The sequence below is a fragment of the Microtus pennsylvanicus genome, chromosome 14 (genome assembly GCF_037038515.1).
Source record: "Microtus pennsylvanicus isolate mMicPen1 chromosome 14, mMicPen1.hap1, whole genome shotgun sequence".
In the NCBI taxonomy this organism is placed as follows: Eukaryota; Metazoa; Chordata; class Mammalia; order Rodentia; family Cricetidae; genus Microtus; species Microtus pennsylvanicus.
In genome coordinates, this window is record NC_134592.1 from 69,179,307 (window position 1) to 69,204,361 (window position 25,055).

Consider the following 25,055-nt stretch of genomic DNA (forward strand, 5'->3'; position numbering starts at 1 on the left):
GCCTTCAAATGAGAAAAATTATGAAAAATGTAAAATATTTCCCCTTTAAACGTTGAGATTTTCTCCTTCCTGAGGCAATTTTTTCCTACATAAATAACACCTATATCCATGATGCATATCAGACATGACCAGGAAGATGAATTATAATTTTTTCTTCAAATGAATAAGTAGCACTACCCCATCAGTTATTGCTTCCTTCAATCTTATCCAGGGATCTGGAAATTCAGCATATGCTAAACAGCATATTGTCTATGCATTTCTTGGTCCCCTGTTTAGTTTCACTTTCTACTCAGTTCTATTTATTTTTATCATAGTATATTAGCTATAGTTTCTTAGCAATATTTAGCATATGGCAAGAACATTGACCATTGTAGGTACATTATTACAGAAAAGTACAATGGCATTCATCCAATTACAAACTACAGTTTATTAATAGGACCACTAATCCCATTACAATTCTCAGCAGCAATTATCAAAATGTGTAAATTAATTTTGCTGCAACACTGAATTTTGTGTAATATTAAATCTTTCCATAAAATGACATTAAGGCCTTATTTTATAACTTTACACTGTTTTCCTCATCCATGCACACTATCTTTTTATTTATTTATTATATATAATACATGATTAATATATGGTTATTACTTCTAAATAAAAGTTTCTATTCAGGAGTTTAACTTACTTTAGTTTCTGGACTTATTTTTAGTTAATATACTTTTGCTGTAACTGTACGTAACCTTAAAATAACAACAAACATTTTATATATAGATGCATATACAGTATTTAAATTTCTTGAGACTAAATTAATTTGCTTCTAACAGTGGACTCAAAATGATAGAAGAATCATTTTCTTCTTTTTTATTTTAGTTGTAACAGTGCTACAATCCCTAAATGAAGATAATAGTAACAATGGAATTTTTTAGTGATAAGAGCTACCAGCACTTGCTTCTCTTTAAAGAACTGTGATGGTTCTGGTTCATCTCGGCAATGAAAAAAAACATCAGTCATGCTGTGTTCTCTGTTGCTTTTCCTCTGCAGGGCTGGGGACTCGATCCCAGGGCCTAGGAATACTAGCTCTGTTGATTTATTTATTTGTAACTTTGCCATTTGCATCTATAGGCAAATATTCTTTAAGGGTAGCTATATTTAGGATGATGAGTTTTGCTAGCTTTGGAATATAAACCAGCAACTCTTCCTAACTATAACTCTTAAATATCTTAAAATTTTGAGGATTATTTTAAAAAAAGATTCATTCATTTATTTTGTGTACAGTGTTCTGCCTGCATGTATAGCTGCAGGCCAGAAGAGGGCACCAGATCACATTATGGATGGTTGTGAGCCACAATGTGGTTGCTGGAAATTGAACTCAAGACCTCTAAAAGAGCAAATAATCTTAACCCCTTAGCTGTCTCTCCAGCCAGATTTATACTCAAAGGAAAAGTAAGTTTAATTGTTCCCAGCTTTAGAGCATGTTGAACTTTCCCCAGCTCTAGTAGACACACACACATGCACAGAGTTATCTTCAGCTATATATGGAGATTAATGGTTCTTAAAAACTTGATAACAGACAAGCAGACATAGAATCCACCAGAATCGCCGGGCGATGGTGGCGCACACCTTTAATCCCAGCACTCGGGAGGCAGAGGCAGGCAGATCTCTGTGAGTTTGAGACCAGCCTGGTCTACAGAGCTAGTTCCAGGACAGGCTCCAAAGCCACAGCGAAACCCTGTCTCAAAAAAAAAAAAAATAACCAGAATCGTCTTAGACATGAGAAATGGTGCAGTCATCTCAGATCCACTGAGAGACAAACATTGAGTGCTGAAATTTGCTATGCAGCTGCATCTGAACAAATCCTGTTGATTCTGCCTTTAACTTGAGGATGGGCACAGGAACACTCCCTCCCTTCCCAGCAAATATCAGCTCTTTACATGGTCATGGAAAATGTTCCATTTCTCAGACTGACTTGAAAACACAGCTGACACATTTAAAATCACTTAAATGTCTACAATAGCATATTTCTCCTCCCTCTCTCTCCTCCTCTCCCCACGTCTATCTCTCTCTCTCCTAAAAACAGTCTTAGCCAGTAGTTCACATATTTCATTAATCATGTGAAGAAGGACCCTAAGTTTTGTGTGTCATTTTAATTTCATTGTTAACTGTGCTCGAACTTTCTTGCCTCTTTGCAACTCTTTTTAAATAAATAAATATATATTTTTTCTTTACACACATATGTACAAACACAATGCACAATAACTAAGTCTCAGGGAGCATTTCCAAAGAGGTCAGAAAGATTGTAATTCCTAATCAGTTATCCAAAACCAAGAGCCTAAAAAGCATATACAAACAAGCAACATTAAATGGACCAAGCAATGCTTATGTGTGGTAGGATGTTCTTCTGTATATGTGCTGTTTTGGCTGCTTAATGAGTAAAACTGTTTTGACCAATGGTTTAGCAGAGTAAATCCAGTAAGGAAATCTGAACAGAGATATAGAGAGAGAGATTAGGCAGGGTCAAGAAAACACAAGAAGTGAGATTCCAGCAGCAGCCTAAAGAAAAAGACCCAGAACAGAGTCAAGGCTACGACTATGTAGTGATACACAGCTCAATAGAAATGGGTTAGTTTATAAGAGAAAGCTGGCCAGTAATTGCCTGAGTCATTGAACAAACAATTATATTTAATATACTAGCCTCTGAGTAGTTATTTTTTAAGCAGCTGCAGGTGAACAAGAGAAAATGGTCCAGGGGGACCCAGAAGAATGCAAAAGAGATTCTTGATACACATATGTGTGGATTATACATACATACATATGCATATATGTGTATATAACATTATATATATAATATAATACATGCACATGCATGCACACAAATATATATATATATATAATTATCCATAAGAACCTTTAGCTATTTAATTATTGAATTCATTTACACATATAATTAATAAATATGCACAACATCTATGAATAATATGTTTATACTTCTCTGTAAAATTTCTGTAATTTGGGTAAATATTATAATAACTATGCTATCAATTGTCATCTATTCCATGCTATCATTTTATCTAAGAATTAATACCAAGTTTTTTTATTTTCTTTTTAGTAATTTTTAGAAAATTTTATTATTTTTTTGGATTTTGATTGTTTTTTTTAATTGAAAGAAAAAAAAGAAGAAATTCCTGCCTCCTCCCAGCCTCCCATTTCCCTCCCCCTCCCCCCACTCCTCCCTCCCTCCCTCTCCAGTCTGAAGAGCAGTCAGGGTTCCCTGCCCTGTGAAAAGTCCTGCTAATTAACCCAATTAAAAAATGGGGCACTGAGGTGAACAGAGAATTCTCAACAGAAGAAGTTCAAATGGCCAAAAGATACTTAAGATCATGCTCTACCTCCTTAGCAATCAGGGAAATGCAAATCAAAACAACTTTGAGATATCATCTTACACCTGTCAGAATGGCTAGAATCAAAAACACCAATGATAGCCTTTGCTGGTGAGCTTGTGGAGGAAGGGGTACCCTCATCCATTGCTAGTGGGAATGCAAACTTGTGCAACCACTTTGGAAATCAGTGTGACAGTTTCTCAGGAAATTCGGGATCAACCTACCCCTGGACCCAGCAATACCACTCTTGGGAATATGCCCAAGAGATACCCTATCATATGATAGAAAATGAAATTTTAAAGTACATAAGAATATTATCTTTAGTTTTACTATGTTTATTTCCAGTTGCCTTCTTAATTTCATTTTAATTTCCAAGAATTATCTAAAAATGTGTTGTAAAATTTTCAAATGTTAGATGTGTTGGCCACTGTAAATCACCTTTTATGTACTTTTTTTTTATTGAGAAAAGGAAAAAAAAACAAGTTTCCGCCTCCTCCCAGCCTCCCATTTCCCTCCCCCTCCTCCCACTCTTCTCCCCCTCCTCCCACCCTTCTCCCCCTCCTCCCACCCTTCTCCTCCTCCTCCCACTCCTCTCCCCCTCCCTCTCCAGTCCAAAGAGCAGTCAGGGTTCCCTGCCCTGTGGTAAGTCCTAGGTCCTCCCCCCTCCATCCATATCTAGGAAGGTGAACATCCAGACTGGCCAGGCTCCCACAAAGGCAGCACATTAAGTAGGATCAAAACCCCGTGCCATTGTCCTTGGCTTCTCATCAGCCCTCATTGTTCACCTTTTATGTATTTTTGAGTTGGGTGAATTATTGCAGATAATTTTATTTTAAGATTTCTACTTTTTTATGCAATTGATGTTCTTTATGGCCAACTGTGACTAATTTTTAATAAATCTTTCACAGATACTCCCCAAACAAATGAACTAAAACCAAAAACAACAGTTATTTGCCCGAAGAATGTAAATTTCTCAATAGTTTTTTAAAAGGTTTTCAAATTGTAAGGAAAATCATAGACTTTATTCAGATGGTGGCTAAGTGTGACCAGAGAGTCAGAAAACACAAGTCCCAGTTCAGTTTGTTTCCCTCTATAAGATCCACAGACATTTTCAGCTTTTGAATGCATAGATATGCTGCAGGTCAGGCCTTAATCCTTAGGATATTCATGTGTACTGAGTCCATGTGGGAACAATTACTTCAATAAGTGCATCTGCTAAACTAACACAATACCAAAACCCAGTACATGGGTGTGCTAGGCTTCAGCATCTGTTGGATTCAGGGATACCAACGTGACAGAAACTATTTAGAGAACTCTGGTATAGTGTTTGAGTCTAATGGACCTTAATTTTGAAGTGAACATCTTTAATTTCTTTTTCTTTTCTTTATCTCTTATTTCTACTGCCTAATGTCATGAAATATTATTTTAATATGTGTTACATTTGTTAACACTGTGGAGTATTTGCTTAATGATGCAAAGATGCTCTGCATTCTTTCATGTGTCATTTCTGTAACTCTGTGAAGCAGTGCTATTTTGCCTGCCTAAAAGATCTAATTGGTTGAATAAACAGCTTTCACCTTGTCTTATTGTATCTTGTTTTGTCTTGTCTGGTTCCACTTTCTTGGTGACCTATTCTTTTCTGAAGAGGAAACTGACTCAGCAATTAAGAGCACTGGATGCTCTTCTAGAGGACACGCATTCATTTCACATCACCTCATGGTTGCTCTATCTGTAACTCCAGTTCATCCCAAGGTTCCATACCCTCTTCTGGCTCCATGTGACCAGGTACATATATGGTACATAGATATACATGCAGCCAGAAAAATCTAGCACATAGGTAAGTAAATTCTGAAAGAAGAGGAAAAAGGTATTTCCTAAAAAAAAAAATGCTAACATAATTTTTTTATGATCAGTAAATTTTCATAGATTAAGGAATTTCATTGAGTATTAAAGACAGGTATAAAAAGTAGGGTTTGTTGGGCAATCTTACCACGCCAATGGAGAAGTAGTTGTTGATGATGCTGTAAGGCACAGGGTCTCCTTTCTCATCCTTGTCATTGGGTATGACTTCAAACTTCCACCTGTCCAGCATTATTTCTGTGCTGATCTCAATGTCCTTTAGGATTTTCATCAGATTCTCACCTTCATAGCCTAATAAAAAGTGTTACAATGAGATAAAACCTAAACCATCTGAAGGGAGTTACACATGTACGGTTAATTATCATTGCTTAATTATATAAATTATTCTGAAGTCAAATAATGCATTTTACTGCTAATTTTAGTGTACATTAAGAATTGAACTTAGAGCCGGGCGGTGGTGGCGCACGCCTTTAATCCCAGCACTTGGGAGGCAGGGGCAGGCGGATCTCTGTGAGTTCGAGGCCAGCCTGGTCTACAAGAGCTAGTTCCAGGACAGGCTCCAAAACCACAGAGAAACCCTGTCTCGAAAAACCAAAAAAAAAAAAAAAAAAGAATTGAACTTAGTCTGATAATTACACCAACATTTCATGATTAGTTTTGGCTTCCAACAAATATTCGTTTCTTGTAATATAAATTCTCAGTTTACCCAAATGCTGAACAATGTTTCTACCACACATCCGTCACACTTGTGTACCAATGCATTAAAATGTAATCCATTTTCAATTCTATATTCTATAAGCATACTTTACATATAATACCAACTTCCACCTTACCGATGAAATTGTGGACCTAGTTGCAACATCAGATTTTCCATCTGTCTCTTATCTTCACCTTTCCTTCTAGTGGCAAAGAAAATAAGCTGCACATTCGGGCATACTTCAATCTATTTCATAATTTGTCTACTCGTAGTGCTCCTATGCTTTCTAGATGAGAACACTTATTTTGGCAGCCACCTCCCAACATAAGGCATTACTTGGACATCTTGTCTAAACTTTAACCCATGTTCAAAACTGCCCTTCTCTTAGAATAAGTACACTGCAATAAATGTTTATCTTTAATACTGAAGGCCTCCCTTGCCAAATTGCCAAGTCCATGCTTTAATGGACGAGCTATAGATAGTTAATATAGATACCCTGTGTTGATTCAATATTATAGTCTTTTCAATGTACCTATAAGTGCACAGTATGCAGTGAGGACTGAGGAGTACATGGGGGAGATTAGTGTACATGTTTCTTAACCTCACAGTGCTTGACCAATGTGCTCAGTGTTACACATCTGATGAGAAACAGTTCTGCTTGCACATGCTGTAAATAAATAAATTTGTTTTTTTTCCTTTGTAAATAAATCCTAACCAATAGTTGGTTCCATTTCCCTGGTGATGCTGCTTAGGAATGTTTTTGCCATGATTCTCCTAGAAGCCTTTCCAGTTTTCTGGCAAGCACAGTAACTTTAAGGCTGAAATTGTACATCTAGATACTCTGCTGGTATAGGGGACATCGATAAACACTGTGGCCCCAACTCTCCAAATCTAATAATCACCACCTAAGCAATAAGAACCATGGCAATCCCACCAGGCTTCCTTTAGCCATTGCAATAAGAAACTATGCTTCCTTCTTCACAGTTTAGCACCTTGTGAAATGTGACAGCCTTAGGAGGGCCTTGTAGACCATCTGGCTAATGGTAGTCTTCATAATTCACTCTTCCATAGCTCTGAGCTTTGCTGAATCTATATCATTTTTCACAGATTTATAGCTGATGTTACTTAACAAAGATTTACTCTCTAAAAGGATAAGAATCACTTATTTATTTCCCCTCTCCTGAGCCAGAACACAGTAAGTACTTTGAGAATTCATCTTTAATCTGATCTTTGACACACAATGTAACCCTCATTTCATGCACCAAGAGTATTTATGTAGTTTTGTATGAATCTAACCTGTGTGAATATGGAATTCTTTATTCAATTTGAGATTTAATTCACTTGATAATGTGAAAACAAGAAAATAATGTACTAAATTTTCAAAGCCCAAACATTTGAAAAGATCAAATACGTATACCAAAAGACCACAATAAGACACACTCATAGTTCCCTCTCTCCAATCAATACACATATCTGAAAATCAGTGGACATGAGCATCTTGTAATGATTATGTCTTTATCTTATAGCGCCATGGTCATTAACTGAATACTAATATCATTTTACTATAACACCCTTTTGAAGATTCCAAATACAATATATGCTATGTATTTTACTTAGCTTCCAATTCTGTGTATGCAACAAATACAAAGTTGAATGTGTATATATGGAACAAAAGTTCTCAACTTTGTTGTAAATCACAGTTGCTTAGGTAATTTTTTTTCTTTCTTTTTCAAATGACGGATGTCTGCTAGAGTCCCAGCCCAAGAGATTTTTATTCCGCACATTGAGGGTAGGGTCAACCACCTATTTTTAACAAGCTCCCATGGGTTTCTTTCTTTGGAGACTCTTTCAAACTTCTCATAGTATGTTTAGATTAAAAAAATATTTAGAAAATATTTAGAATTTTCCCACATTTCTTACAGAAGCCAACTGGAAATGCAAAATCTAGGAAAGTGAAAACAGCTACAGATGCATACATCACCACCAGAATACAAAAGATGGAAGAGAGAATCTCAGGTGTTGAAGACATGATAGAAGAAATGGCCAAATAAAATGCTAAATCTAAAATAGTCCTGACACAAAATATCCAGAAAATCTGGGACACTATGAAAGAACAAACCTAACAAGGATAGGAATAGAAGGAGAAAAATCACAGCATAAGCTCAGACAACAACTTCCTGATCAGTACCTGATAGCACAGGTACTAAGAGCAATAATCAATAAATGTGACCTCATGAAACTGAAAAGCTTTTCTAACCCACACCTGAAACTATGTGGTGAGCCACGAACCAGAAGCTGCACAGCCAAGACCCAGGGTAGAACCAAGTAAAAATGGAAGAAAAGTCAATGACACGATCTCTAATGATACTGTGCTATACTCATAGATCAACTGTCATCAGAAAGACTTTGTCCAGCAACTGTCCAGAGAGACCAACATCCAAATACTAGGTGAAGTCTCAGAGAAGCTGTAGAAGATGGAGAGGAAGGATCCTAGGAACCAGAGGGGTAGAGGACACCATAAGAACATGCCCTACAGAATCAACCAAGGAAGGCCCATTGAGACTCAATGAGACCGAAGAGGCATCACAGACCCTGTATTGGCCTGCCTGAGCTAGGTCCTCTGCATAGACATTATGGTTGACTATTTTGGTGTTCTTGTGTGACCCCAAAGAGTGGGTGTGGGAGGTATCACTGATGCTTTTACCTTCGCTTGTTCATCTTTTCCTCCTACTGGGTTGCCTTGTCCACTAACAATATCAAGGCTTCTGCCTAGCCTTATTGTAATTTGTTATGCCATATTTGGTTCATATACCTGGCAGGCCTACCCTGCTTTTTTTTTTCTAAGAAAATGTAAGAAGGAGTGGATCTAAGGGAGAGGGCAGGAAGGAGAAGACTGGGAGTAGTGGAAATTTGGAAAACTTCGGTCTGAATTTAACAGATGTGAAGAATAAAAATAAATAAAATATTTGTAATTTAATTATTTCTTATTTTGTACATTCAGGGATTAACTAGTAATCTATAGATGATTATAATGTCTCATCAAAGTATTTCTGACTCATTGCTGAAATGTTGCCTCCATTTGCACTTTGCTTGATTCTCTATCCCACTGTCAGTTCCATACTTAAAAAAGGGCTCCTTACTACTTTTCATTCCTTGAACACTAAATTTTGTCCCCTCTGCTTATGAAGTCCACACCCAGTTTTATGAGATGTTGTCACTATGATTCCATTAGTTTCCTCTCTGATCGAGAGGGTTTTTCTTTATTGGAATCATTTCACTTGTTTTAGAAAGTCTTAAGTGTAACACATGATTTTATATGAGTAGAATTTCTATGATTTTTCCTTCCTCTTGTCAAGTATAGAACCCAAGGGTTACCACAATGTAAGTCTAAAATAACAGGGCTTAGGGTATTCATTTCTGAGAAAGGAGTTGTTTTATCATATTGGTAATAAAGTCAGTCTAGAAATTGATCTCTTTGTGCGTTGTCCACTCACACTCCTTGATCATCCTTCACATTAGGATGTAAGAACTTCTACCTAGTTTCTGCACTAGAAGATAATAATAGCGAATTAAAAGTCTGAATATTGATTTAGAGTTTGTTTCTTGTATCTTATTTTCTAAGCAAGAAAAACCCAAGTCAGAGATGCTGAAGAACTTGTCCTTTGAAGACCAAATCTGTAATTTATATTTAATTAGAGCCATCACCCAATCTAAACTCTCCAGCTCATTTTGTCCTTCCAAACTCTTTATTATTGTTTAAAATGCTTTAGGAAGCAAAGACACCTCATTTATTGACTACAATCACATGGTCACCATTATGCAGTAAAGGCAGTCTCCTACTTTCAGATGAGTTATTTTCCAGCTGTCTTACCTCCACCCCAGCGGAGGCATCTTGCTAGGTCATTGCCAGTCCCAAGAGGCAGAATAGCAACTGGAGGGTGCTTGACTACATTGGCTTTTTCTGTGGAATAGGACAAGGAGAAAAACAATTTTAAATCAAATTGAACAACAGTAATTAGGAAACGAACTTACATTGAATAAATAATTTGACAAAGCACTTGCAAATAGAAACAGGTTAATTTTTACAAATACAATTACAACTGACAATGTCTATGTAGTTGTGTGGTAACCGGATATGTATGTATGTGTGTGTGTATATATATATAATTTATAAAGTAACAGAGATTCTTCATAGACCTCATAGGAGGAAAACTGTTTAAATATCCTGACTTAACTCAAAATTGTGTGTGTGTGTGTGTGTACATGAAACAGGTACATGAAGCTTAGGAACACATGTCACCATGGGATCTATACTGCTTGGAACCTATAAATTTCCTGCACCATCAACTCTAGTGACACTCTATTTTAATTGAGAATAGTAATTCTGTTTTGTTTTTGTTTTTTCGAGACAGGGTTTCTCTGTGTTTTTTTTTTTTTTTTTGAGCCTGTCCTGGAACTAGCTCTGTAGACCAGGCTGGCCTCGAACTCACAGAGATCCGCCTGCCTCTGCCTCCCGAGTGCTGGGATTAAAGGCGTGTGCCACCACCGCCTGGATGAGAATAGTAAATTCTAAAAAAAATAAATTATTTTGAGTAATGTTGATCAATTGTTTCTATCCATAGTATTTCAATATTTCAAAGCAAATGAATAGAGCATTACTGCTGGATGACCTGAGAACCTCAGGCTTGTTCGCTTAAAGTTTATTTAGATTTAACTTTACATTTAATAGTATTTTAGGTTCCAAGCAGTTTAGATCTGTCACCAAAATTCCACGTGCTTTTATTTGAACCATGACAAATATATTTGCCTCTCAAGAATTTTTATTTTCTTTCCCTTTCCCTCCTAAGTTCATGAAGTCAGTGTGTGGGTATGTATATGGATCAATTGGCGAGATGACTTGCAGATAAAACACAGTGCAATACCACTGAATTTGGGGTATACAATGAGCCAAAACTCCCAGTGTTTTCATTTTTAAAACCCTTACTAGTGTATAACCACTTATACCTTTGCTGAATAATTTTTATAATTATCAAATTCTAGCTTTTACATAGGAATCATTTACAAATACTTTCTGTCTTTCATTAGAATTCCAATACCAGAATTTTTACTGTGCATTTTCAAGCAACATTAGTAGATTAAATTGCTAGATTTGTAAGGAAAGTGTTGATGATGACATGTTCTTTCTTGGATTATCTGCACACAGGCAGCTGGGGGATAGGAGGGATTCCTCCAGGCTGAGACTAGTGACTGGCACTCCCACCAGGACGCTTTCAGTTTGAGATGTTTTTCAGTGATTAACAAGACAGAATGTTCTGATTTTCACTTCTTTAAAAGAAAAAAAAAATGTGTATTTGTAGAGAACAAACTTTCTTTGAATTAATATTGATTTGGAAATGACCTGTAGATAATAAAAAATACTGAACTCAGAGACTAAAAGAATTTAAAGAAAATATTTGCTTGAAATGTATCAACTTTAGAATATCAACACATTATATATTTCAAACTATGAATGTGTTCCAAAAAGGGACACATCTGAAAAGAAAACTGAAAGAATTTTCAGAATTCATTCATCATGATGCTTGATACTTGATAGAAAGATAGACTAAGAGGTGACAGAAGACGAACAGAAGGTAAGGTTACTAGTCTCACCCAAGCGCATTAAACATAGGACTTCATTACCTATGCAATCCAAAATCCAGCCCACTGTCCCGTCTCCACCGCACGCTAACACTCTGAAGTCAGGGACATCCCGGAAAAAGTGCAACCTGAAAAATAAGTATTTTATGGCATATTATTTACATTTCAATACTTCCTTATGTATTTTTAATATTCTCGGCTTTTTTCAAATAACTTACATTTTTAACTTACAAAAAAATGTAAATATTGCTATCTCACATATCTATCGAATATCATTTTGTGAATACATATTCCAGATCTTGTCTTTAAAATTTGTTTAAATTTATTTATTCAAGGTTCTATAGGAAATGTAATTTATTTATAAAAACCCGAATTAAAAAAATATGATACTAAATTATAACATTCATAAGGACATCCTCGCAGATGTAATCGAAACACACATAATCCAGAATAGTATATGCAATACAATATCTTTCATAAGTTTTGTCAATCAGCCATTGTCTTTTGAAAATTTATTTAGTTATGATTACCGTGTCAGTCACTCTAACATGTTCCCACTTTTCTTTCTCAATTACTGGGAGACATTGGTCAGCCTGCAGTTAAATGTTAGCTTTCAGAATTTCCTTAGCACTTGCAGTCTGCCAATAGAGGAGCCAAACTTGATTCACCTTGTCTCTGACCTGGTCAACAGATTTACTACCCAGGGGTGATCAAGCTTAATTGCTGGGTCAGCTGTGCTAAATACCCGCGGCTCCTGTTCGCACTACATGCGGTGCAGTCATTACCACACCTGCGGGGAGGACAGTCAGAAGGCAGGCAATGTATCCCACCTTAAAATCCTCCTTGCTATTTTCCAGCAAATGAAACGTGGAAGCAGAGGAGAAGCTGGTGCACCCTCTTTCCCGTTGCCCTATGTATCAGCGTTGAGTACAATTGGTACGGAATCACCCACGTCATTTTTCTCTACGTTGGGTATTCATATACAAACAGCCATCTATAAAGCTTCATTATGCATCCTATATATTTTATTCGCTTTAATATTTTATGTATGAGAAAATGAGAGAGAGACTGAGGAAGAAAGGGAGGAGGGGTGAAGGAGAAGTGGGGGCGTTGCTACTTGTGTGAATGGCGGAGAATGCTAAAATAGGTTGGAACCCAGTTAGACACAGTGTGGAAAGGGTGATGTGGATGATGGGAACCAAAGTCTGGTCCCTCGTAGAGCAGCAGGTACTCTTAAATTACTTCATCGACTTCTCTTCATCCACTGAGCCATCACTACCCATATTAAACATCCATGAGACTGTACTATATACACACGTAAGAAAAATTTCTTAGCTTAAAACATTACAGAGAGATCTGTCTGTATTTCTACCACCTGCAGATTTATAGGATTCTTCGTGGATTTTGTTATTTATGAATATCCTTTATAGATTCAGTATGAAATCGTGCATTACACTGGTTGTCACAGGAACAAATGGATTCCAGCATTAAATAATTTGCTTTTCTGACCTTTAAACTGTGTATGGCATTTCATTATTACAGGCTGGAGAAGTGACTCAGTGAGAAAATTACTTCCTTGGAATGTGTGAGGTGCTGAGCTCAGTCTTCAGTAACATAAATTTTCAGAGCCGGGCTTGTTCACTATTATAAAAATTACTATTCTAGTTACCATTTGAGTCGCATATGTATGAAAATTTGCATGTGTATGAAGGCTGTTTTAGAGTACAATGTTCTGCTACATTTGCTTTATTGCTCTTAATGACTCCCAGAGTGGAGAGTGTCCAATTCCTTGAAACCCTTGAATAGTACAAACATTTGAATATTGCAACATGGCTCTCGAGAGTTTAAACACCGGTTTGATTTTGTGTGTAATGTAATGTCTCTTTAGCACAGTTGAGCATTCCCATAGGTATCTTGGTAACGTGTGGCCTTTCCCATGAACAGTACTATCCAAACCTTGAGAATTACTTCAACTGAGTGTTAATGTTATTTAACAAACATTTCCATATTATGAGTGATAATTGACACTTAAATGAAATTCATTTGAAGATATTTTCAAAGCTATAGAAACATTATATGAGAAAATACATACAATTTAACTGAGCCCACCATCTGGTAATAAAATCCATAGATATTTAACACGGATGTATCTTTCGGTTCTTTGGATATTATATTGTGTATATTTTCCCTCTCTTGAATATGTGGCAAATATTTTCCTCCACTCCTTCTCCACTTGTGATACCTGCACTGTGCACAATGTGGTGAGTACCTATGTGCCAATCTCCCCTTTACAGAACATCCTTGACAACCCTTGTGTTCTTCTGTTTCTTCCCATGTAATGTTCTTCCTCTCTCACACAGGTGAATCTGAGCATGTACGCTTTATTCACCACTCTGCAATTCCCCCTGGCACTGGTACTAACTTTTCATCAATGATGTTTCCCTAAACCTTTCTATGCATAACTGTTTCTTTGCTATTTCCATTGATATGTAAAATTCCAATTATGGGAATATGCCTTTCAAATTCATTTCAGAGACACTTGGCTGGTAGATCTATGCAGTTATAAAGATTTTTTTTGTATTTGCTTCCTACTATTATAAGCAGTGTTTGCTTGGAGAGTATTATAATTGAGACACTCCAATACAATGCAATTGACTCATTCTGAAAGACAGCAAACAAGTGTTCAAACAAATGTAGTCCACTTAGTTCATCCTCTCCAATATTTTGGTTCTTTTCAATCTTTATAAAGAAAATTTTTGATTAATTTCTATTCATTTGATTCTTGTTAAAATTTCTTAATTTGTCTTCATTTTAATCATTTAGTTTGTATTTTGCAGAAATAATTTAAGAATTGAACATTCTTTTTACTCCAATATCCACTGATATGGATTTAAATGAAAATGAGTTCAACTACAATGTATTCAAATTTATAAATCTCTTGGTGAATAACTAAGACTTGTGTAAATGAAGATCTTCTATTTGCAATAAAAAGAATTCACATATAGTTTCTCTTTCACTTTATCTGCTGCCTACCTTTGCTTTAGTCTAGCAAAATTTTCAATTTATTTTTATTCATTTCTACATTTATTAAATAACTGAGTAACCACTCAGACAAAGGGAATTTTAACAGGATTTGAAAGCATGAGAACCATGCATTCTCTTCTGCCCTTACTTGGATTTGTCCATCTTTGCATCAGCACAGTTCTCTCTCAATCACTTTTACTTTCTAGGATGTGTATAAGCCAAAGGACGTAAAGAATTTTCCCTTGAATTCTTTGCTTTGAATATATGTTTTTAAAGTAAACTTTAAAAATAATAAGAAATAAACCTAAATCAATATTAAAGATATAAAACTAATCAATTATAAGTATGATAAAATCCCTCATATTTGAATATAAGATATTGGATATGCTAATTTGTTAGTATTATTCAATAAAATATATATTTTTAATATAATATTAAATATATTTTATATCTGTTCAGATATTTTATTTACATTTTGAGAATATTTAAAATTATTTTTACTGATACTAATGTTACTTCTTCCTGGGAAACAATTTTCCCATTATATATTGTTTATAAAAAGTCATATTACTATTTTTGTCTATATTTTATGTACATTTTGTGCATATAGTTGTGCTACATAGTAATTAAAATAGCATTATTGGTTTCACTTTTATAATAGGTCCACTTCTCTGTTTCATTTTCCTTGCTAGAATTCTAATATTAGCCAAATATGAGTACTTATACAGACTAATCTTATTTTGTTCTTTGTCTTAAATAGAACAAGTCTAGTATATATCCATTCAAATGATATTTGTTACACAAAATTCCTTTCTCTATTTCTTTTCTGATCAGCACAGTACAGGAGGTCAATAAAATGAGTGTCTACTTCTGCAATGGTATTTTTACTATGAATAAGGTACTCTTTGGAGACGCTGATATGATTTCTTTAGTTTAAATTATTAGTATGAAAATGTTCATATATGCCTGCTTTATGAAAACATTCTTGCAATCCTTCCCTTCATCCTACTGGTAACTGAGTACTTATAAGTTTATAGAAAATAAGATTTGGTTTGCTAAGTAACATAACAGCACTCAGGGTCATAATGTGCCTTATTTTTCTTCTCCTTTCAATTAAAAAAAATTGCCATATTTATGTTGCTAAATAAAATAGAAGTCTTAGAATACACTATGATTTCCAACACTTTTGAAAAATGTATATTATTTTGTAAGTTTCTTAAGTCTGGTGACATTTGGATAAAAGCAATTTCTGGTGATTCCTTTTAAATAGAAGGTTCTAAATAATGCATAAATTCCCTTAATAATTATTGAAGCATTATTAAATATAAGGAATATTATTGAAAATGTTTACTTGTAATTCTTCCTAACTTAGGTTTTTCTGGTTACAATTCTGTGGCAGATTATGGTCCCCCTCTATATATCTGAACACATTGGCACTGGAAGCTAAGGAAGCTTTCTTTTGTTTCTATTAATCACATGTATTTTTTTTAAATTTCATTTTACATTCTAAACACAATCCTCCACACCCTTTCCCCCGCATCAGCTCCTCCCAAAAGGTGAGTAGTCATCAACGTCTGGCACATTAAGTTGGGGCAGGTACAAGCCTCTCCCCCTGGATCAAGGATAAGAATGACATCCCACCATCCAATAAGCTAGCTCACATACAAGTGATAGATCCTGGTCCTGCTGGCAGGGGCCTCTCACATAGTCCAAGCTTCACCACTGCCTCCCACATATGGAGGGCCTAGTTCGGTCCCATGGAGACTCCACAGATGTCAGTTTAGAGTTCATGACTTTTCATGAGCTTGGTTCAATTGTCTCTGTAGATTTTTCCATCATGATATTGACCTGCCTTGCTCATATATCCCATCCTCCAACTCTTTCGATTGGATTCCCAAACTCGACCTGATGCTTGGATGTGGTTCTCTGCATCTGTTTCCATCGGTTACTGGATGAATGCTCTATGATGGTAGCGGCATATGCGGGCACCCTCTCCACTATTGCTAGGAGTCTTAGCTGGGGCCATCCTCGCAGATTCCTGGGAATTTCCCTAGTACCAGGCTTCTCCCTAACCCCAGAGTGACTCTCACAATGAAGATCTCACTTTCTTTGCTCTCCCCTCCATTCCTTTTACCCCCCTTGAGCTTTCAAAGCATGCCAGCAGGAGTGGTCGTCACATGACAGACTAAATTGATGCCTGCCCATGGGAATTCACCACTGTCCTTCTGTTCCAGGGTGCTGCTTCATCTGTAATTCAGGCGTGTTCTTTTTTAAAATTCTTATCATTGGCTCTTTAGCAGTGTCTACCCCGAACATCAATTCCAAGCAACTTTCAGGTTGGCTTAGCTTACATAAATGGGTTACTGAATGGACTGAAAATTTGACCTTTTAACTCAATTTCCTAATCCACTCAATCCATGTGCTTTTCCATAGGAACAGGAGACTAGGAAAATCCTGTAGTCATTCTTAGTGTCAAATTCCTGCTGCTTCCCATTAAAATAGAATTGTCATCTCCTGCTCTCCTGTGCTTTTTACATATAAGCAAATAATTTAAAAGATCATACATTATACTATCAATAGGCATTCTCTTTCTCTCCCTCCTCTCTCTCTCTCTCTCTCTCTCTCTCTCTCTCTCTCTCTCTCTCTCTCTCTCTCTCTGAGTGTGAGTGTGTGTGTGTGTGTGTTTCTCCCTCTCTTTCTCTCTGTATTTTTAGGCCAAGAATACTTCTGTATTTCTCCAACTTTTTGCCTATGATGTTGAAGCAAAGAATAAATCCACAAAGACAATTTTCTAGAACTCAAAGTTCAGGCTCAATTTGGGCAGAATAGTTCTGCCTACAGTTGAAAACAGGAACCAGTGGACATTAGGAAACTATGCCCATAGCAATTATACTAGAAGGTGCAGCCATGGCATTGCATCAATTCAATAAATTTATCAAGAGCCAAAATTCAAAGTCTCACAATACTTCTTCTAACCCAGGACAACAGTCAAGAATGCCCGCTTCCTGTTTTTCTTTCCAGGAATTAATGGATGAGGGAATGAGAAGATTTTAGAAGGATGCCTCTGTGGAAAGTTTAGTAGTGTATGCTACACTTTCCATCTATCAGTTGAAATTATTTTATCTAGAAGATCAATGGGTATAATTACTTTAGAAGGAAATTATCTTGGCCTGTACAGGTTATTTAGTGCATATTTTAAAGTTAAACTTCAAATAGATTATGAATATTAATTATTATTGAATTTCCAATGTAGTCCACAGCATTACTGGTTTCCCTGGAGACTTTATCTACAATTGTTAGATTTGAAAGCAATCTTATGCTAATAATTGAGCTCAGTAGCTCCACTGTAAATGTTCAACAGGCACCCTTGAGCAAGTTGTATAGTTCCAGTTATTCAACAGGAATACATTCTAGACTTCTGCTGTACAACAATCTTCCTATAGTTAACAGCATGACAATGTACATTTAAAACACAGTTGGGAAGACAAATCTTGTAAGTATTCTGGACTCAAGAATAAAGCGTTGGTGAGATGGTCACACTTTCTCTAATAAGCTCACATTCCTTTTAATTTTGAGACGGAATTGATGCAGTATTTTAAAAACACACATGAGAAATGTTTTAATAAAGAAAAATGTTTCCAGTCCATACACTATAATTTTAGAAGTGTGTGATAATGAGATTTATTAAGAAAATTCATGTATTCATTTTGATTCTATGGTGAAAATTTATTAATCAGAGAACATAGAGATTGGTGTGTGCACCATATGTTCATGAACCATACTGAAAATACAGAACAAACAAGCGTATGCTATTAGGCAGTGTATGTATTAGAGATTATTTATACTAAGAGGGATGTAAATATTTTGACAGCACTAATACTTATTTTATTACCTATGTTTGTGTTCCTTGCAGTGAATAACTATGAGACTAAAGCTCACAAATGGCATTATCATGTCATCAGCTGTCATTTTTCCTCTTTCTCTTCATCACAAAGAGTAACTTCAGGAGAATGTCTCAAAAGTTATCACTTCTGACTCTAGAATTTCACATCATAAACAGCGTGCTCCTGTCTTATTATTATGCTCAATTCATTTTCACAGTTGCATGTATTCATCTTCATATTTTTTTTCAAAATCACAATATTGTATGACTTCATAGCTGCCTTGTAATTCAGGGAGGATTCCCAGTTTGTGATTATTCTTGTGTTGCCACTGTATTGATAGTGCACAACAATTGATTTTTTAGATAAGATCTCGCTCTAGCTTAGACTGGACTTAAACTCACTATGTAGCCTAGGATAAACGTGCATTTGTGATGAGGTTCCTGCTTAAGCCTGAAGTACTCTAAGCACAGACATCAGATGACATACTAAATTAAAATGTCAGTTCTCCATAGCCTTCCCCTTGTTTTCTTACATCAAAGTGATGTCTACAAACAACATACACTCACTGATAATGTTACTGAAACTTCAGTGTCCTTTCAAAATGGGAGTAAGAAGCATTTAAGTCTCCTAGGGTTTCATTCTACAACTTGCGCAACATAGTGCTGTTACAGAAGAAGGAATTTTCACTTAGCTATTTCCATTTAGAACTTGTAAAGAGCAGCTTCAAATACAGGACTTGGAAGCCTCTGAAAACCTCCCCAGTAGGTCCAGCTAAGAAGAAAGTTCATCATAAGAATGCTTTCTTATCAAAATATCCTCACTTTAATTTGATAATTTGGTTGCTAGAAAATATAAACATTTTCAACAAACTTGGGGGTCCACTCCATCAGGACAAAGAGGACAACTGCACATAATAATTTGAGCTCATTTTATGATCTTAGAATACAATTAATGCCATTACCAAAATTAAAAAAAAAATCATTGCAAAGATAGTTTAGTAAAACATAAAGAAATGAAACATTAAGTTTATTATCCCTTGACATCTTGGAAAACTGCTTATGAAAATGTGAGTTTTAGGTGTGGAAGGAAAGAGACAGAGAGCAGAATAAAAGACAAAGTGAGAAACCACATGGGAGTGTTAATTCCTGAAAACCATTGATGCTATCTCATCATATATTGTCTTCACAGTATTATAAAAGGTACAAGAAATTAGTAGCCAATAAATAATACATTATCTAAAAGTGTCTTCTGGACAAGTGGGCATAAGTTTTAGAAAATGTTATTAAAGAGGTACAAAATTTCCTTCAAGTCATTTTCAATGATTCACAAAAAGTAATGTTTAGTTAAAACATTTTATCCTATATAAAACTATTTATAAGATCACTAAGATAATAAAGTACCTTCAGAAACAACTTTTGTTAACATAAAATTTTATACTAGCTGGGAAATATTCACATGTGTGTTCCTCTGTGTATGCGTGTACTTTTGGCATAGTTATTTGTTGTGTGTGTACAGGTGTAGAAGTTTACATGTGCAATGGAGGCCAGACACTAGTTTTCCATCGCTCTGCAATGTATGTCCTCTTAAAAAACTCTTACTATTATTTTACATATATCACTGCTTGGTTTTTATGTTTGTATGCACACCACATGCATGCCTAGTGCCCTTGAAGGACAGAAATAGAGTTACAGACATTTGTGCATACTCATGGGATTGGTGGGAATAAACCTTTGCTTTCTAAAAGGGCACTCAGTACTTAATATTTAAGCCTTCACTCCAGGCTCATAGACTTTCTTTATTTCTTTTTTTTTAAATTTATTTATTTATTAAAGATTTCTGCCTCCTCCCCGCCACCGCCTCCCATTTCCCACCTCCTCCCCCTATCAAGTCCCCCTCCCTTGTCAGCCCAAAGAGCAATCAGGGTTCCCTGCCCTGTGGAAAGTCCAAGGACCACCCACCTCCATCCAGGTCTAGTAAGGTGAGCATCCAAACTGCCTATGCTCCCACAAAGCCAGTACGTGCAGTAGGATCAAAAACCCATTGCCGCTGGGCGGTGGTGGTGCAAGCCTTTAATCCCAGCACTCGGGAGGCAGAGGCAGGTGGATCTCTGTGAGTTTGAGGCCAGCCTGGTCTACAAGAGCTAGTTCCAGGACAGGAACCAAAAGCTACAGAGAAACCCTGTCTCGAAAAAAAAAAAAAAACCATTGCCATTGTTCTTGAGTTCTCAGTAGTCCTCATTGTCTGCTATGTTCAGCGAGTCCGGTTTTATCCCATGTTTTTTCAGACCCGGGACAGCTGGCCTTGGTGAGTTCCCGATAGAGAACCCAAAGAAAAACATTTAGGCACCCTCCTGAATATTAACCTTCATCAGGCGATGAAAGGAGACAGAGACAGAGACCCACATTGGAGCACCGGACTGAAATCTCAAGGTCCAAATCAGGAGCAGATGGAGAGAGAGCACGAGCAAGGAACTCAGGACCGTGAAGGGTGCACCCACACACTTAGACTTTATTTCTTGATATAGTCTCTCATCCTTAAAACTGTAATTTAATGATTGACTAGACTTGGTGCTCAGTGAGCTCCGGGTATCCACTATCTTCCTTCGCTGACCCCGGTTTTCTAGGAAAGGGAACCTGAACTCAGGCTCCATTGGTTGTGCCACAAGCCCTGTACCTACTGAGCCGTCTCCCCAGCCTAGAAATAGTTATTTTAAAGATAACTTAAATAATTATAAATATACATATATATTAAGGACAAAGTAATTGATTTAAATAAAAAATCTAGATCATTTTTGCTTTGGACTATGCTCCATTAAGATTTGTGATGAGTTAGGACTTAATTTGTGTTTGTTTTGTTTTCTGCAAATAAAACACAGAGATTGAGAGCAAAAGAATTTAGACAAGAGAAGGGTACATATTTCATGACCCAAAGAGAAAGACCTCTGTGATACTCTAATCATATATGTGTATATGAAAGGGTGGATACACGTTTTACTCTCCCTTTCTGAATGTTCTTCTTGGGTAGAAGTCCAGCCTGCTCTATTCAGCTGACTGGAACACTCACATCCATTCTTGTTTATAGAAAGAGGAACCCTACCTAAGTTTTAGGAGTCAAGATTCTGACTATATAGCACGGATTGACATGGTATTGATGTTACAGGACAGACTAGTGTCAACCCAAAATCTTCTCAGGGCTTCCAAACTCTGGGGTCACGGGTTTGTGCCACAACATCTGATCTCCATGTTTAGAATAACAAGAGAAGGTTGGATCATTACACCAAAATTGATTACAAATTCTCTTCTGACTCCAATTCCTATTCCCTTGCTCTGGTATTTTTTTCCTTTCTTTTTCTTTTTGCAATTGAAGCTGTGACCTCTCAGTCTCATGTTCCTTAGCTCCCTACAGGACAATAATAGTCTCTTCCCCGAAAATCAGTCTTAAATGACTTTCCTGGCTTTGCCTTGGATCACGGTATTTTATCATACGAACAGGAAAGCAACTAATGCAGTTCTATTTTTATGTGTTCCTGTGGCATGTGTGTGTATGTATGTACACATGCATGTAAATGATATCAATGTTTAATTATTTACTCATGTGAATATGCATGCTATAATATTTTATTCATTGTTAGATCTTTGAAGCCTGGATAAATCCTGATTCATAAACAATTATGTATACTATTATAAATGCTATTTCAATGGTTTAACTGTCTAAACAATAAAAGTTCAGAATTTCTGACATCTCTGTGGTCCTAATTCATTTAGTGAATAACATAGTGTCTGAAGACTATGAGACCTCAGGTAACAGAACTCATGTGTGAGGAAATCAAGTTGGTGACTTTCATGACATTAGTCTATTTTGTGTTTCTTTACTTGTATTAATCTATAGATCTTTACGTTGCCTTTTAAGATTGAAAATGAAATGTAGCCTCTCCAGTGCCCAGGACAATACCAGAAATACACCACTGCATTTTATTTTGGAAGAGCTTCATCCCCACCTGCATCATGTATTATTGTCACTCCCATGAAGGAGTGTGGGGAATATTTCAGATTTGCATCAGGGAATAGCAGGCTTTCACATTTTTGGACAGTTGTAGCAGAGTTTCGTTGAATTTTGTTAAACACTTGTTAGTTTTGCAAGGCATTTTGTGAGGTGATAGCACTCTCTAGCATAATGCTGTAGCGAGAGACATATGTAAGAGGTCATGAGCTCTGACTGAACAGAGATGATTAAAATAAAAATATGATAGAAAGTTTGTTATATAAAATGGTATTTTAAATTAAGAAAATAACTAAATATGTGGAATCTGTTACATAAATTCCAAGTTGTTAAGAGGATGTTTCTTTTAAGATTTCACTAACAGAAACATGTCTGATAGTTGATAATGTGAACCTAGAGATTGCCTGTTAAGTTATATTTAAAAAATAGTATTTGTCTTATATTTAGACTTAGCATATAAAACAAAAAAACTAAAAAGTATATTTCTCAAAAAATAAACCATATACCAATTTATGAGCAAAGTGAAAAAGAATTTCCCTATTTAAGAATATTATATTTTATGTTGAAGTCTTTGATCCATTTGGATTTGACTTTTGTGAGTTGTGATAGAATGGATCTATTTTCATGCTTCTACATGTTGAGGATATCAAGTTATGCTAGAACCATTTATTAAATGTGCTTTCTTTAATGAACCTCATAGAAGAGAAAGTGGGAAGTACACTTGAACGCATTGACACAGAAGACTACTTTCTAAATATAACTCCTATAGTACAGACACTGAGATAAACAATTAATAAATGGAACCGCCTGAAACTGAAAACCTTCTGTAAAACAAGGACATGTTCAACAAAACAAAATGGTAGCCTACAAAATGGGAAAAGATCTTCATCAACTGCACATCAGACAGAGGGCTGATCTCCAAAATATACAAAGACCTTAAGAGATTGGTCATCGAAAGAACATAATCCAATAAAAAATGGAGTTAGACCTAAACAGAGAACTCTCAACAGAGGAATCTAAAGCGGCTGAAAGATAATTAAGGAGATGCTCAACATACTTAGTCATCAGAGAAATGCAAATCATAACAAATCTGAGGTTCTATCTTACACCTATAAAAATGGCCAAGATCAAAAACCCTGATGAAAACTTATGCTGGAGAGGTTGTGGTGTAAAAGGAACACTCCTGCATTGCTCATGGGGGTGCAAGCTGGTACAGCCCCTTTGGATATCAGTATGGCAATTTCTCAGAAAATTAGGGAACAACCTTCCTCAAGACCTAGTAATACTTTTGGGTATATATCCAAAGGATATTCAATATTACCATAAGGACGTGTGCTTAACTATGTTCATAATAGCATTGTTTGTCATAACTAGAACCTGGAAACAACCTAAATGCCCCTCAACTGAAGACTGGATAAGGAACATGTGGTGCATTTACACAATGGAGTACTACACAACAGAAAAATAGATGACATCTTGAAATTTGGAGGCAGATGAATGGAGCTAGAAAACATCATATTGGGTGAGGTAACACAGACCAAGAAAGACAAACAACATATCGACTCACTCATAGACATAAAGCAAAGAAAACCACCCTACAAATAACAATCCCAGAGAACCTAGACAACAATGAGAACCCTAAAAGAGACATACATGGATCTAATCTACATGGGAAGTAGAAAAAGACAAAATCTCCTGAGTAAATTGAGAGTATTAGGACCATGGGAGAGGGTTGAAGGGGAGGGGAAAGGAAAGGAGGGGAGCAGAGAAAAATGTATAGTTCAATAAAATCAATAAAAAAGTAAAAAAAAAATGAATATTATATTTCACTTCAATTCCTTAGATATATTTTAAATTAAATTTTAATGGTGATCTGTGAATAAAGTGTTTGTGTTTTTTATAGTTTATAGTCAAAAGACAAAATTCTATCTACTTTGTAGGTACACAGAAAACTTGAGGTAGGTTTGATGTAAGGAAAAGTAGCAAGTAGAGAATATATAAGAGGAGTCATGGATGTTTATTTTGATAGTGGATGCAGATAGAAAACTAACTGCATTCTATGAAGACCTGAGAGTAACATTCTTCACATAACTTTTTTTTACCAACATATTTCTTATTAATCTTCTATTCAACTCATTATATTCATTATAAGGAAGGAGTCCACTTGTATAAAACATTCAAACTTCAGATGCCTCAAAAATAATAGAACCAAAGCAAAAGCCCTTGGAAGGAGATGCTGCACACACACACCTATACATACATGCATGTACACATGTGCGCGCGCGCGCACACACACACACACACACACACACACACACACACATGCAAACCTATTGAAGCACTGAGGAAAAAATAGACCAGAAAAGTGATACCATTCAAATTCAGAAATTACAAAGGATATTAGATTACCTGAGAGATTCTGTGGATTAGAACACTTCCAAGTAATGTGCACAAAGAGGAAACCTGCAGAGGGACTGACCTATAAACAAGGAGATCACAGCTAGAACAAAGGTGGGAAGAGACACTAGCCATAGGGCGGAAAGAAAAAGAGAGCGGGAGAAAACAGCCACACAGAGCTTG

The 25,055-nt window shown here is 36.1% G+C and overlaps 1 protein-coding gene across 17 annotated transcripts in view; it reads right to left on the reverse strand.

Annotated features, from left to right (window-relative positions):
* Dgkb (diacylglycerol kinase beta) overlaps nucleotides 1-25,055 on the reverse strand; it is a 593,434-nt gene that overhangs the window by 323,190 nt on the left and 245,189 nt on the right. For all 17 annotated transcript variants that reach the window (XM_075948560.1, XM_075948552.1, XM_075948548.1 and 14 more), the window contains 3 exons: nucleotides 11,611-11,696; nucleotides 9,803-9,892; nucleotides 5,365-5,525 (listed from right to left, as the gene is read on the reverse strand). In XM_075948560.1, coding sequence (XP_075804675.1) covers nucleotides 5,365-5,525; nucleotides 9,803-9,892; nucleotides 11,611-11,696 — 337 coding nt within the window. The remainder of the gene's footprint in view (nucleotides 1-5,364; nucleotides 5,526-9,802; nucleotides 9,893-11,610; nucleotides 11,697-25,055) is intronic.